The following is a 16,601-nucleotide window of genomic DNA, read 5'->3' as shown; positions in this document are numbered from 1 at the left end:
CACCCACGCTCTACAAAGCAATCACAATATCCAGATAATGTATGTAAGTAAAGCACGTAATACAGAACTTTCTCATCTGAACTACAGATCTAATCTTGTCACTCCCAGTTAAAATCCTTCTGATAATGTCCAAACTACTTTAGGTCCCAGCCTACTTTCTCTTTTCCTATTCCCCACAATTTGAGCGGCCAACACACTCAACACCAATAGGAGACAGGCAAGTAACACAAATGAGTGAAACAGGCAATTTGCAAACTGTAACACCCAGAAATATTTCCACTTTTACCAGGAGATGTGCTAGCTCCCATTTTTCTCATTTTGAGGAAAATGCATCAAGGCATCCTCAATTCTAACTTGCATTTTTCCCAAATTGATAAGAAACGTACTTGGAACAAAGGTATGTATTGCTACCAAATATGACTAGTGCCATCATGATATATGAAAATGCCAATAAGCTTCGGTCTTGGGAAATCAAACTGCAAAGTAAAGGCTCCATCTAAAGGGCTACTAATCGATTCCAGGTGATTTCTGCCAAACAGAAATGCAGGCCTGTTCCTATGTTTCAAAGAGAGGCTAAAAATCTGGATTGCATTGGGCAATTTTTCCAATTTTTAAAGTTGGAACAAATTTTTTGTCTAATGGTGGTGCAGGGTAACTAAAACACAACTGTGGAAGGGGTTTTGCCAAGTCTCTTAGTTTTCAACTATTACCTAGAAAGACATATTAGACAATGCAACTCTTTTCTGGATAAGTCATGTACTTTCACATCATTCTACCATTGTTCATGTGGCTCTCTTTGCCCTGAATGTTATTCCTACCACTTTTTAAACAAATGAAACCTTAGTCCTCCTTGAAGTTCAACTCAACTGTTACATGATCTGTGAGATAAGCCTAATTAATCCCTCTCTCTGGGTATCTTGCATATACTTTAAACACTGATCACACACTGTATTCATTTATCTAGCTCCCAAGTTAGATGGTGATTTCCATGAGGTAGAAGCGTTATTCATAATATGTGGCAGATATATCACATACTTATGTGAACATGTTCTTCCCTTCATTTCCCCAACCTACCAGGCAGATCCATGTGGTTCCCAAGGGCCAAGACACACCCAGCAAAACTCTGCTTTACAGTTCTGGTTTCGACAGACCATGTGATTACAACCGCCATCCTTCTCAATTGTGACATGGCATTTGGGACATTCCTATGAAGAGAAACTATAAAGTTGGTGTCAATGCTACACTGAGGAGAAGCCAGTTTTAGATTTGGTTTATTTTTAAATACCACATTTATTGTGATTAATACATGTAAAGCACTCAGTGTCAAACACTTAGTAAGTACCACCGAAAATGAGTTGTTATTATTACTGGCTATTAAGATGTATAACAACTTAAGGATTTGTTTTAGTGGGGTTGGGAGACAAAAACACTTTAAGTACTTTTAACCAAACACATACTAATAATAGTTTTATGGGAGGTTAAACATTTTCTCCATGTTAATATAATATATTCTTCCAGTGTCATCTAGAAATAATCGAGTACTTCCTGTATCCCACACACTGTTCTCAGTGTTTTATATGCATTAACTCATAATCTTTATAGTGGCCCTACTCCTATTTCCATTTGTCAGATTAATAAACTAAGAAAAATTTAAAGAATCTAGTCCAAGGTCACACAGGTAGCAAATGGTAGAGTCAGGATACAAACCCAAGCAATTTGGCCTCAGGAATCAGGCAAGCAAGATTGGTAAATTCTTTTTGTGGCTACTGAATTTCCCAACTTTCTTGTGGTCCATTTACAATTGTGCTACAGAGATCACTTTTCTTTTTTCCAAGACTGTATCATTTTCTCAGTTGCTAATGAGCCAAAGTTATTACCCTGCAGGCATGTTTTTTTCTCCCTTGAAAAGTCTAGAAAATTAAACTTACTCATTATTTTTAATAAAACTATAAGATGTAAAGCTTGGATTTTGTTGTACATTTTTGTATCTGACATCTGTTACTCCCAACTACGGGGGGAGAGTATCACCCATTATATTACTTGCAATTCAGCTATTGTGAACAGACTACACTACCCATAAACTACAGTAATTCAATAGGTCAATACAGCAATATTTAATTATACATTTTCAATCAAATTTTTGAAGTCACTCACATAAAAAAATACATTTTCCCAAAGAAGCAAATTCCAGGCCTAATATATGTTTCATTCTATATTTCTTAGCTATAATTAACTAATTAGTATTAATTTCTTAATATACCAACAATGTGCAAATCCTTTAAAAAAGCTAATAACAAAAATAAGCTTCTGAAATGTCTCAGGAGAAAAACTCCTCAATTTCATCCAAAACTGCCAAGTAGATAAATCTGTTATTACAAATTGCCATTCTTGCTTAATAATCCACCTTCTAAACAAACTCAAAACATATTCAAGCCTATACTCCCTATTTTAAACATCTTGGGGATTTAGAGTATTTGGGAATTTTTCTAGATGCAGAAAGAGGGTTACAGTTTAACCAAACTACTTAGAGAAAATAAAACTGCCCTATTCTAAATACTAGTTTGAAAGCAGATTCTGGGATTTTAATGAACATTTCTGGTGGGGAAATCTTCAATTTTTGAAAAAGAATGCTTGGCTACCAGGCAAGTTTTTAAAAATAACAAAAGCAACCACTTCCTGACATTATAGGTAGGTTTTTTTGAGTGCCATAAGGTATGTTTATCACGATGGTTTTAGAGAGTACAGAAATATCAACTTCAAAACTACATTCCTCAAAGATGTGGGCATTTGTTTTATGCCACAGGACTCACTGTTTTACTGCTAATGCTTTCTGGGAGATAGAAATGTATACATATATTTTAATCTTTTTGGGTAGAGCAGGGTACTAATGGTATAAAATCATGTGCTGGCCTTCATCATTTAAGCACTCATTCTTATCACTATCCTGAGATTGAGTGACAGAAGAGTGCAAAGCTGTAACTAACTCTGGTCAAACAACTCAATATTCTTTAAAACATCATCTTCATATGTGAAAGACAATAATAAAAATGAATAGCCCATGAATAACCCTATTATCCATCACCCAAGTCACTTACTATATGAATAGGATGTAAGATTGAATGTTTACACAATTTTCTACTAAGAAATTAGCTGGGTACAGTTCGGATTCAAATGCTTACTTATTACTTAGTGATAGAAAAAAAGGGTGCTCAAGATTATCTGCATTTGTAAGACATTCATCTACGGTTAAAGAAGTGGTTCATGGCATAAAGATATTGAATTTTGAAACTAGTATCATGACCAAAGTTATTCAAAAAATAAAAACCAAAAAACCAAGGATACTCATATTACCCTAAAGCTTCTATTTCTCAAGACTCAAGTCTCTTAATAAATCATATTTTGGAAGTTTAACATTTTACAAATGTTAAATGTGTTAAGCCCAATTCAGTTACATAATAAGTTACTCGGTTATTCTGACTGAACACTGCCCTAAAGAATGACTCCTTAGAAGTTAAACCCTGGGGATTTAAAAGGCAGAAATATAGCCTAGTTTAAAAAAAAAAAAAGCTAGGTGGAAAAAAACTCTATAATACATTTGTATACTAAAAGGCAGACAAGAACAGTATGAAAAGATATTATCAAACCCCAGGGTAGAAAAATTATCAACTACTGCTTTTCTGATAGAAGAAAAACTTCTACAGAAGAGTACTGTGCATATTGCACTATAGTAATCAATAAAATAAACTCAAACAGTAAAACAAAGGCAAATTATTAATAGGCAATAATTCTGAAAATAAAAAGTAAACCTTAATCGAGAAAAAGGTAAAACAAGGCCCTTTATTAGGTAAACTTACTACTTTTGCTAATGTTGATACACCTATCCTTATCAGTTTCAATAACCAAGAGTTTACTGAAGGAAAATACTAACCTTTGTGTTGGCTGCAATCCAATTAGAGGTTTCACTGTCATCATCACACTTTTTAATCCACTTCTTCAACCACTGTTTGAAAACAGGAACCGTTTTCAGTACAACAGAAGACTCAAAGATAGCAAATTACATCAACACTTAAATACAGTCAAGCTTAAATGTAAAAACCAACGGATAAGATTATCACTGGGTTTACTACCTTTTAAACCAAGATGTCCTGTGATTCTCATATCCAGTCCAGGTACATAAAAAATCAACCAAAGGAGGACTTTCTCTGGCTGAAGCTAAGTGGGGAACCTAGAGCTCAAGATGAGGCCCAGCTGCAAGGTGTGTCATTCCCCTTAGCTAATTACAAAGCCTTCCAACAGAGGTGCCTTAACCCTCATTATCTTGATAATAATCAGGAGATGACTTTATTCCTAAGGAATGTTCCTTGAATACTTGCAAAGATCACCTGAAATAAAAAGGGCAAAATACTATCTTCCATTTACTAATGAATAAATAACAAACTTGTGGGCTGTGGCTTTCAGTCATCAAGTCTTAGAAGTACTCTACTACCTTATTTAAAAATGAAAATGCCAGGCAAACTCACCTTACATTTAACAGGGTCATGCCAATTTTCTCCACAGTTAAAGCTGTTAAGTGACACAAGAGTTAAAAGAATTAAGTCCTACCTACTGTAAGTAAAGTAAACAACTTCATGCTTTACAGTTCCTCAATACTTTCACCAATTTCTAGTGACTGTGAAATACAAGGACAGGAACCATGTCTATTTTATTCTACAGTAAATTATTTAGCATTTAGTATTGGGACCAACACATATTTGGGTGTCTGTGTGTGAAATGAGGAATGACTTGTAAGCATGAAGACATGTTATGATGACAATTTCATAATAGATGACTATTTAAATAGCTACCAAACTGTAAAGACAATAAAATCAGTATAGATTTGTATTTTTCTGATAGTTTTTAATATGTATAATTCCTTGCTGCAACCATTATCTAACTGAAACCAAAATGAAATCATGTTCAATAATTTGAACTTAAATTTCAACCAACGCTTCATAGGCATATATTAAATATTTTATTTAACACTCCAAATGAAGAGTTAAAGAATGACTTTGTAGGGTAATTCTATACTTTAGTACTAATGCACAGTAAGCAATATGTGGGAAGCAAACAAGTAACATCTCTGCATGATCCAAACAAATGAACCTCAGCCAGTAGAGATAAATTGTACCAAACAAGGTATAAAGCAAAAGACCATATCTACATATTCTCTAAGACTATATTAATTGCTAATCCCTTTCTGTTATCTAGTCACATAGTATATACATTTGCTTAAAAAGTATAAATTAAGAATAAACACAAATGCTTGTGAAAAAGTAACCATGGTATGGCTGATTAATTAGCTAATCAAGTAATTTGGAAATGCCCAAAATCCCTTGCAAATTAGAAGAATAAAGTGCTACATCAGTTTAAATGAAGTCAGGATAATGGTTACTTCTGGAGATGAACATGGGGAATGGAATGGAGAAGGGAACATCAAGAAGCTTCAAATGTATCTGTCAGGTTTTATTTCTTGACAAAAACAAACAAAATACTGATTCTGATTAAGCTGGGTTGTAACTATTGGTTGTTATTCTCTACACTTAAGTCTGTATTTGAAATATTTCATACTAAAAGTATATTTGAAAGTAGGTAAGGAATCAGACTCTACCCTCTGTCTACAGGGTAAACTCTGAAACAATAATGCATATTTAATCTTTATCAAAATAGCATGTATTTTACATAAATTTAATCTCTATGAGTTTACTCACTCTTTTTGGAAATATTTAGTATTAATGATGTATATGTCTAATTCTATAGATGTTTGGAGGAAAAAAAAGAATGATACGGAATACCAATAAAATGTTTGTTAGTTACAGAGCCGCCTGGCTTGACTGGCTTCTCACTCCTAAAAGATCCATAAGGGATTGGAAGATCATCTTAACTCTCTAATACGTGATATATTGGAAATTCCCTGCTAAACTGAACCTAAAATTCAAAGGCTAAAGAGTATGCTATAGCACTCCCAGGAATCCAGGTTATGAAGAAAGCTGTGGCCAGGGGTCCCATAGAAGAACTCTTAGTTAAAGAAAGTACATCTATCAACTAAGTTTTATCTTTCCAAATTTATCTGCATATTTTTAGGAGTAAGATTAAACTTGTCAGAATAAAGGAAATTAAAAACAAAACATCTAACTGTATTTTATTTCCTAAGAGAGAACCTGAAAACAGATCAAGAGCCATAAGGGAACCAAACATAATTTGACAAAATAAGCAGTCAATCAGAAATGAGAAGAACTTTTTAAATTTACAATAAATAATGTAATAATAAATAGAAAATGGATAAACTTGAAAAAAAAGAAAAGAAATGAGAAGAATTGAGTTTTTGTCCCAGATCTTTAAATTTGCTGCCATATACGTTTTCCAGTGCAGCACACAAGAGAATGTGATTACATTTTTTTTCCCATAAGAAAATAAATCCATAAGTTAGAACAACAGAGAAAGAGGAAAAACTATCTTAAGATGTGACTTTTTAATCTAATTTTTATTTGAAAGAAATACAAACTATTTAAGGTCAACATCACCCACCTACCTCAGATAAAGAATATTTTCTACTATTTTTTTCTTTTTTAAAATTGGGGTATAGTTGCTTTTTTTCTACTATTTTACTAACAAAAATAAATACAAAAGCTATGTGCACTACTCCAATTTAGGAAATCACTTGCTTACCAAAACTGGCGCCCACATTTGCAGCGAACAGGTTTAGCATCAGGATATTGGACTTTAACAACATGGTGGCAATCTGGGGCAGGACACCACTTTAACAGTCGATTGCACTGCAATACAAGTTGGAACATAAAAAATGACAGCAAATTAAATCATGATGCAAGATTTTCCAATACACCATACAATTATTTATACTACTTCCCCACTATCACAAAGTGGGGATGGTGTCACCGACACATAAAAACCTGCCACCAATACTTAGTCTCCTACAGCAATGCTTTTGGAAGTACTGTTCTTCTAAGATTATAGATCCCTTGAAGACCTGGTATTATAAAATATGTAACCTATCTCTTATTCGATCTTCAAAATCCCACTGAGAACTTTAAAATAAATGATCACCATTATGTGATCATTAACAAGCATCAATTTCTCTATGGTTCTATTTCAGGGCAATTTTAAAACATACAAGAAAACAAGATATGCTTCTACTTAGGGAAGGCATTTACATGCTATAGAATAGCATGAAACAAGCTGAGGGATACACATGGAATTTCTCTTTTTGACCATACAAAGCTCTTCTAAGAACAAAAGCCAGTGCCTAAACCACAGAAAAGATTCCATTTTAGTTCATCAAAAGAAATATAACTTTTGAAGTATTTTTATTATGAGACAAAACATGGCTCAAGGAACACTCCATCAGAACTCAAGTTTATTGACCATTTCAAAAAATATACTATTCCTAAAAAATGCTATTTTCTAGAAGATCTGACCTTCAGTTTAATCTCTAATAAAAATTAAAATTACATTCTAGAACTGAAATACCAAGTTACACTGGTGCTCTTGTACAGGGGCTGGCAAACTTTTTTCACATAGAGCCAGAAAGTAGAGATATTTGGCTCCATGGGCCATATGGCCTCTTTAGCAATAACTCAACTCTGTCACTGCAGCACAAAAGCAGTCACAGAATAAAAGCACATGTTCAAATAAATCTTTATTTACAAAAACAGGCAGGCCATAATTTGCCAACTTCTGTTAAGACATATTTGATAAAAACAAACAAAAAAACACTACATAATTGTTTTTAAATGAAGTTTACTGGTAATGGAAGGTAAAACAAGCAGAGACATAGCAGAGTTAGAGTGCCCAACATGATTATACATGACATCACTAATAATCAGCTAAAATTCTCTGCTAGGGATAAAGGAAGACTATAAAATAATTTTATTCTCAAAGCTCAAGATCGATGAAAAGACATCTACTTATTGGTTTATCACATTCCTTTGAGAATAAAGGTATTTTGGTATGCTTCATAAATGAAGATAAAAACTGAAGTTACTGTAAAGGTGTTTCTTATATAAGACAAACTGATATTTCTATTAATAAACAGAATTCCTTTTATTTAAAGAAGGAAAATTTATGCGATCACTTACCTCTACAAAGCTATTTGTTATTAAATGCTGATACTTTAATTTAACTTTTGAATCTGTGATGAGGCGCCTGAAACCGAGAAAAAAAGTTTATTAGGAAGTTTTCAGCTAAGAATATTTTCCACATTTATAAAATAAAATGTCAATGCTCTGTGCTATAAAAACTGCCTTAAATTGAAAATACTAAAATACACATAAACTGTCAACAAATGGAACTGCAGGAATCAAAACAATAATTTCAAAGTTTCTAAAGTTTTATTTTGGTAGACATTTCCCCATTTCTTATACTCTAAATATTCTGTTTTTACCCAGTTTGTATTGTAGCCTAATGACTTACCAATATTGTCAAATTTAGGCCCCTCTCAGAGTTTTCTGACTCTGATATCTTGCCTTAAGACAGCAATTCTCAGCCACCTTTTCTAAGATCCCCTCCCAAAAATCTGTGTGTGAAATAAGGGATGTTGGTAGGAATGTTCAGAAATGGATCCAGGTTTTGCTAGATATAATTCTGATAGCCTCCTTCTTTGGTAATTTATCAGAAATGCTTATTGACTGCAACCTGATTTCCTTTATCCACCTAGAACACCTTAATTCACAAGAATTTCTTGAACTCACAGGAACCCATGGAAGTGAAGAACCCTGAAGCTTAAGTTTCATTCATTTTAATGGTAAACACTCCTGTGAGTATTACAAGAAAATGATGTTAAAGCAGAAAAAGAGTAACTCACAAAGCCAGCAAGAACGATATCAAAAATGAACAGTCCACAGAGAGACCTTCAAGATGGCTGAGGAGTAAGAAAGAGACATCACCTTCCTCCCCACAAATACATCTACATGTGGAACAACTCCTACAGAACACCTACTGAATGCTGGCAGAAGACCTCAGACTTCCCAAAAGGCAAGAAACTCCCCACATACCTCGGTAGGGGAAAAGAAAAAAAAAAAAAAAAAAAAACAGAGACAAAAGAATAGGGACATGACCTGAACCTCTGGGAGGGAGCTGTGAAGGAGGAAAAGTTTCCACACACTAGGAAGCCCCTACACTGCCTGAGACGGGGATTGGCGGGGGGCGGGGGGCGGGGATGAGAGCTTCGGAGCCAGAGAGAGCACAGCAACAGGGGTGCAGAGGCAAAGCGGAGAGATTCCCGCACAGAGGATTGGTACCGACCAGCACTCACCAGCCCAAGAGGCTTGTCTGCTCACCCACCGGGGCGGGTGGGGGCTGGGAGTTGAGGATCGGGCTTCGGAGATCAGACCCCAAGGAGAAGAATGGGGTTGGCTGCATGAACAAAGCCTGAAGGGGGCTAGTGTGCCACAGCTAGCCAGGAGGGAATCCAGAAAAAAGTCTGGAACTGCCTAAGAGGCAAGAGACCACTGTTCCGGGGTGTGTGAGGAGAGAGCGTTCAGAGCACCGCCTAGACAACCTCCAGAGATGGGCACGAGCCTAGGCTCACAGAGCAGACACCAGAGACGGACATAAAACGCTAAGGCTGCTGCTACAGCTACCGAGAAGCCTGTGTGCAAGCACAGGTCACTATCCACACATCCCCTCCCAGAAGCCTGCGCAGCCCGCCATGGCCAGGGTCCCATGATCCAGGGACAACTTCCCCGGGAGAACACACAGTACGCCTCAGACTGTGCAACGTCACGCTGCTCTCTGCCGCTGCAGGCTCGCCCCGCATCCCTACCCGTCACTCACCACCACCTGAGTGAGCCAGAGCCCCCACATCAGCTGCTACTTTAACCCTGTCCTGTCTGAGTGAAGAACAGATGCCATCAGGCGACCTACGGGCAGAGGCGGGGCCAAAACCGAAGCTGAACCCCAGGAGCTGTGCAAACAAAGAAGAGAAAGGGAAATCTCTCCCAGCAGCCTGCTCTGGGGAGCAGGGGATTAAATCCCCACAATCAACTTGATGTACCCTGGATCTATGGAATACCTGAATAGACAACAAATCATCCCAAAATTGAGGTGGTAGAATTTGGGAGCAACTGTACACCTGGGGTTTGCTTTCTACATCTAATTTGTTTTTGCTTTTATGATTATCTTAGTTTAGTGTTTAGAGTTTATTATCATTGATAGATTTGTTCATTCATTTGGTTGCTCTCTTCCTTTTTATATATATATATATATTTTCTTTTTTTACACTTTCTCTTTTTCTGAGTTTGTATGTGTATGCTTCTTTGTGTGATTTTGTCTGTACGGCTTTCCTTTTACCATTTGTCCTATGGTTCTGTCAGTTTTTTTGTTGTTGTTTTTTTTTAAGTATACTTTTTAGCACTGGTTATCATTGGTGGATTTGTTTTTTCGGTTTGGTTGTCTTTTTTAAATTCTTTCTTTAAACTACTTTTTAATTTTTTTATTTTTAATAATTTATTTTTTATTTTAATAACTTTATTTTATTTTTTTTCTTTCTTCCTTTTTTTTCTTTCTTTTTTTCTCCCTTTTCTTCTGAGCCATGTGCCTAACAGGGTCTCTCTCGGTGCTCCAGAGGGTGTCAGGCCTCTGCCTCTGAGGTGGGAAAGCCGAGCTCAGGACATGTGTCCACCACAGGCCTCCCGGTTCCACATAATATCAAACAGCAAAAGCTCTCCCAGAGATCTCCATCTCAATGCTAAGACCCAGCTCCACACAATGACCAGCAAGCTACAGTGCTGGACACCCTATGCCAAACAACTAGCAAGACAGGAACACAACCCCATGCATTAGCACAGGGGCTGCCTAAAATCATAATAAGGCCATAGACACCCCAAAACACGCCAGTGGACGCGGTCATGCCCACCAGAAAGACAAGATCCAGCCTCATCCACCACAACACAGGAACCAGTCCTCTCCACCAGGAAGCCTACACAACCCACTGAACCAACCTTAGCCACTGGGGGAAGACACCAAAAAAAAAAAAAACGGAAACTAAGAACATGCAGCCTGTGAAACGGAGATCCCAAACACAGTAAGTTAGGCAAAATGAAAAGACAGAGAAACACACAGCAGATGAAGGAGCAAGGTAAAAACCCACCAGACCAAACAAATGAAGAGGAAATAGGCAGCCTAGCTGAAAAAGAATTCAGAGTAATGACAGTAAAGATGATCCAAAATCTTGGAAAGAGAATGGGGAAAATACAAGAAACGTTTAACAAGGACCTAGGAGAACTAAAGAGCAAACAGACAATGATGAACAACACAATACATTAAATTAAAAATTCTCTAGAAGAAATCAATAGCAGAATAACTGAGGCAGAAGAAAAGATAAGTGACCTGGAAGATAAAATGGTGGAAATAACTACCACAGAGCAGAATAAAGAAGAACAAAAAGAATTGATGACAGTCTCAGAGACCTCTGGGACAACATTAAATGCACCAACATTCGATTTATAGGGGTCCCAGAAGAAGAAGAGAAAAAGAAAGGGACTGAGAAAATATTTGAAGAGATTACACTTCAAAACTTCCCTAATATGGGAAAAGAAATAGTCAATCCAGTCCAGGAAGCGCAGAGTCCCATACAGGATAAATCCAAAGAGAAATATGCCAAGACACATATTAATCAAACTATCAAAAATTAAATACAAAGAAAAAATATTAAAAGCAGCAAAGGAAAAACAATAAATAACATACAAGAGAATGCCCATAAGATTAACAGCTAATCTTTCAGCAGAAACTCTGCAAGCCAGAAGAGAGTGGCAGGACATATTTAAAGTGATGAAAGGGAAAAACCTACAACCAAGATTACTCTACCCAGCAAATATCTCATTCAGATTCGACAGAAAAATTAAAAGCTTTACAGACAAGCTAAAGCTAAGAGAATTCAGCACCACTAAAGCAGCTTTACAACAAATGCTGAAGGAACTTCTCTAGGCAGGAAACACAAGAGAAGGAAAAGACCTACAATAACAAACCCAAAACAATTAAGAAACTGGTAACAGGAACATATTATCAATAACTACCTTGAATGTAAACTGAATAAATGCTCCAACCAAAAGACATTGACTGGCTGAATGGATACAAAAACAAGACCCGTATATCTGCTGTTTACAAGAGACCCATTTCAGACCTAGGGATATATACGGACTAAAAGGGAGGGGATGGAAAAAGATATTCCATGCAAATGGAAATCAAAAGAAAGCTGGAGTAGCAATTCTCATATCAGACAAAGTAGACTTTAAAGACTATTACAAGAGACAAACAAGGACACTACATAATGATCAAGGGATCGATTCCAAGAAGATATAACAATTGTAAATATTTATGCATCCAACATAGGAGCACCTCAATACATAAGGCAAATGCTAACAGCCATAAAAGGGGAAATCGACAGTAACACAATCATAGTAGGGGACTTTAACATTCCACTTTCACTAATGACAGATCATCTAAAATGAAAATAAATAAGGAGACACAAGCTTTAAATGATACATTACAGAAGATGGACTTAATTGACATCTATAGGACATTCCATCAAAAATCAACAGAATACACTTTTTTCTCAAGTGCTCATGGAACATTCTTCAGGATAGATCATATCTTGGGTCACAAATCAAGCCTTGGTAAATTTAAGAAAACTGAAATCATATCAAGCATCTTTTCCAACCACAACACTATGAGACTAGATATCAATTACAGGAAAAAATGTTAAAAAAAAAAAAAAAACACATGGAGGCTAAACAATACACTACTAAATAACCAAGACATCACTGAAGAAATCAAAGAGGAAATCAAAACATATCTAGAAACAAATGACAATGAAAACACGACAACCCAAAACCTATGGGATGCAGCAAAAGCAGTTCTAAGAGGAAAGTTTATAGCAATACAATCCTACCTTAAGAAACAAGAAAACTCTCAAATAAACAGCCTACCCTTACACCTAAAGCAATTAGAGAAAGAACAAAAATACTCCAAAGTTAGCAGAAAGAAAGAAATCATAAAGATCAGATCAGAAATAAATGAAAAAGCAATTAAGGAAACAACAGCAAAGATCAATAAAAATAAAGCTGGTTCTTTGGGAAGATAAAATTGATAAACCATTAGCCAGACTCATCAAGAAAAAAAAGGGAGAAGACTCAAATCAATAGAATTAGAAATGAAAAAGGAGAGGCAACAACTGACACTGCAGAAATATGAAGGATCATGAGAGATTACTACAAGCAACTATATTCCAACAACCTGGAAGAAATGGACAAATTCTTAGAAAACCATAACCTTCCGAGACTGAGACAGGAAGGAATAGAAAATATAAACAGACGAATCACAAGCACTGAAATTGAGACTGTGATTAAAAATCTTGCAACAAACAAAAGCCCAGGACCAGGTGGCTTCACAGGCGAATTATATCAAACATTTAGAACACAGCTAACACCCATCCTTCTCAAACTCTTCCAAAATACAGCAGAGGAAGGAACACTCCCAAACTCATTCTACAAGGCCACTATCACCCCAACACCAAAACCAAAGATGTCACAAAGAAAGAAAACTACAGACCAATATCACTGATGAACATACATGCAAAAATGCAAACAGAATCCAACAGCACATTAAAAGGATCATACACCATGATCAAGTGGGGTTTATCCCAGGAATGCAAGGATTCTTCAATATTCACATATCAGTCAATACGATAAACCATATTAACAAACTGAAGGAAAAAAAAACATATGACCTTCTCAATAGCTGCAGAAAAAGCTTTCGACAAAATGCAACATCCATTTGTGATAAAAACTCTGAAGAAAGTAGGCACAGAGGGAACTTACCTCAACATAATAAAGCCCATATATGACAAACCCACAGCCAACAGCATTCTCAATGGTGAAAAACTAAAAGCATTTCCTCTAAGATCAGGAACAAGACAAGGTTGCCCACTCTCACCACCAATATTCAACACAGTTTTGGAAGTTTTAGCCATAGCAATCAGAGACGAAAAAGAAATAAAAGGAATCCAAATCAGAAAAGAAGAAGTAAAGCTGTCACCATTTTTAGATGACATGATACTATACATAGAGAATCCTAAAGACACTACCAGAAAACTACTAGAGCTAATCAATGAATTTGGCAAAGTAGCAGGATACAAAATTAATGCACAGAAATCTGTTGCATTCCTATACATCATTTTCTAATGATGAAAAATATGAAAGAGAAATTAAGGAAACACTCCCATTTACCATTGCAACAAAAAGAACAAAATGTCTAGGAATAAACCTACCTAAGGAGACAGAAGACCTGTACGCAGAAAACTGTAAGACACTGATGTAAGAAATTAAACATGATACAAACAGATGTAGAGATATACCATGCTCTTGGATTGGAACAATCAACACTGTGAAAATGACTATACTACCCAAAGCAATCTACAGATTCAATGCAATCCCCATCAAACTACCACTAGCATTTTTCACAGAACCAGAACAAAAAATTTCACAATTTGTATGGAAACACAAAAGACCCCAAAGAGCCAAAGCAATCTTGGGAAAGAAAAATGGAGCTGGAGGAATCAGGCTCCCAGACTTCAAACTATACTACAAAGCTACAGTAATCAAGATAGTATGGTACTGGCACAAAAACAGAAATACAGATCAATGGAACAGAACAGTAAGCCCAGAGATAAACCCACGCACATATGGTCACCTTATTTTTGATAAAGGAGGCAAGAATATACAATGGAGAAAAGATAGCCTCTTCAGTAAGTGGTGCTGGGAAAACTGGACAGCTACATGTAAAAGAATGAAATTAGAACACTCCCTAACACCATACACAAAAATAAACTCAAAATGGGTTAAAGACCTAAATGTAAGGCCAGACACTATCAAACTCTTAGAGGAAAACATAGGCAGAACACTCTATGACATAAATCACAGCAAGATCCTTTTTGACCCACCTCCTGGAGAAATGGAAATAAAAACAAAAATAAACAAATGGGACCTAATGAAACTTAAAAGCTTTTGCACAGCAAAGGAAACCATAAACAAGATGAAAAGACAACCCTCAGAGTGGGACAAAATATTTGCAAACGAAGCAACTAACAAAGGATTAATCTCCAAATATACAAGCAGCTCATGCAACTCAATATCAAAAAAACAAACAACCCAATCCAAAAATGGGTGGAACACCTAAATAGACATTTCTCCAAAGAAGATATACAGACTGCCAACAAACACATGAAAGGATGCTCAACATCATTAATCATTAGAGAAATGCAAATCAAAACTACAATGAGGTATCACCTCACACCAGTCAGAATGGCCATCATCAAAAAATCTACAGGGGCTTCCCTGGTGGTGCAGTGGTTGAGAGTCCGTCTGCCAATGCAGGGGACATGGGTTCGTGTCCCGGTCCGGGAAGATCCTACATGCCGCAGAGCGGCTGGGCCTGTGAGCCATGGCCGCTGAGCCTGCACGTCCAGAGCCTGTGCTCCACAACAGGAGAGGCCACAACAGTGAGAGGCCCATGTAACGCAAAAAAAAAAAAAAAAAAATCTACAAACAATAAATGCTGGAGAGGGTGTGGAGAAAAGGGGACCCTTTTGCACTGTTGGTGGGAATGTAAATTGATACAGCCACTATGGAGAACAGTATGGAGGTTCCTTAAAAAACTAAAAATAGAACTACCATACGACCCAGCAATCCCACTACTGGGCATATACCCTGAGAAAAGCATAATTCAAAAAGAGTCATGTACCACAATGTTCATTGCAGCTCTATTTACAATAGCCAGGACATGGAAGCAATCTATGTGTCTAGCGACAGATGAATGGATAAAGAAGTGGCACATATATACAATGGAATATTACTCAGCCATAAAAAGAAACAAATTCAGTTATTTGTAGTTAGATGATGGACCTAGCATCTGTCATACAGAGTGAAGTAAGTCAGAAAGAGAAAAACAAATACTGTATGTTAACCCATATGTATGGAATGAAAAAATAAAGGTTCTGAAAAACCTAGGGGCAGGACAGAACTAAAGATGCAGATGTAGAGAATGGACTTGAGGACACGGGGAGGGGGAAGGGTAAGCTGGGACAAAGTGAGAGAGTGCCATGGACATATATACACTACCAAATGTAAAATAGCTAGTGGGAAGCAGCCACACAGCACAGGGAGATCAGCTGGGTGCTTTGTGACCACCTAGACGGGTGGGAGGGAGACGAAAGAGGGAGGAGATATGGGGACATATGCACATGTAAAGCTGATTCACTTTGTTATAAGGCAGAAACTAATACATCATTGTAAAGCAATTATACTCCAATAAAGATGTTTAAAAATGCATAGTCCAATCTCATTAAAATCTCTTAAATGAACAGGAAAGTTTTGTACAATTTGGCTTCATCTATTTCTTAAGTTTCGTATCCCACTCACTTCTCTTCTTCCTTAAGATCCCACCCTGGGACTTCCCTGGTGGTCCAGTGGTTAAGATTCTGAGCTTCCACTGCAGGGACCACGGGTTCTACCCCTGGTTGGGAAACTAAGATCCTGCATTTGGTGCAGTGT

The 16,601-nt window shown here is 36.6% G+C and overlaps 1 protein-coding gene across 2 annotated transcripts in view; it reads right to left on the bottom strand.

Annotated features, from left to right (window-relative positions):
* ARIH1 (ariadne RBR E3 ubiquitin protein ligase 1) overlaps positions 1–16,601 on the bottom strand; it is a 123,361-nt gene that overhangs the window by 14,086 nt on the left and 92,674 nt on the right. For both annotated transcript variants that reach the window (XM_059055990.2, XM_067029308.1), the window contains exons 6-10: positions 8,133–8,199; positions 6,706–6,812; positions 4,521–4,563; positions 3,929–4,000; positions 1,075–1,205 (exon numbers count right to left, since the gene is read on the bottom strand). In XM_059055990.2, coding sequence (XP_058911973.1) covers positions 1,075–1,205; positions 3,929–4,000; positions 4,521–4,563; positions 6,706–6,812; positions 8,133–8,199 — 420 coding nt within the window. The remainder of the gene's footprint in view (positions 1–1,074; positions 1,206–3,928; positions 4,001–4,520; positions 4,564–6,705; positions 6,813–8,132; positions 8,200–16,601) is intronic.

This window comes from Kogia breviceps, chromosome 3, assembly GCF_026419965.1.
Source record: "Kogia breviceps isolate mKogBre1 chromosome 3, mKogBre1 haplotype 1, whole genome shotgun sequence".
In the NCBI taxonomy this organism is placed as follows: Eukaryota; Metazoa; Chordata; class Mammalia; order Artiodactyla; family Physeteridae; genus Kogia; species Kogia breviceps.
Note: the sequence above shows the minus strand (reverse complement) of the source record. Positions and strands in the feature narration are given on the sequence as shown.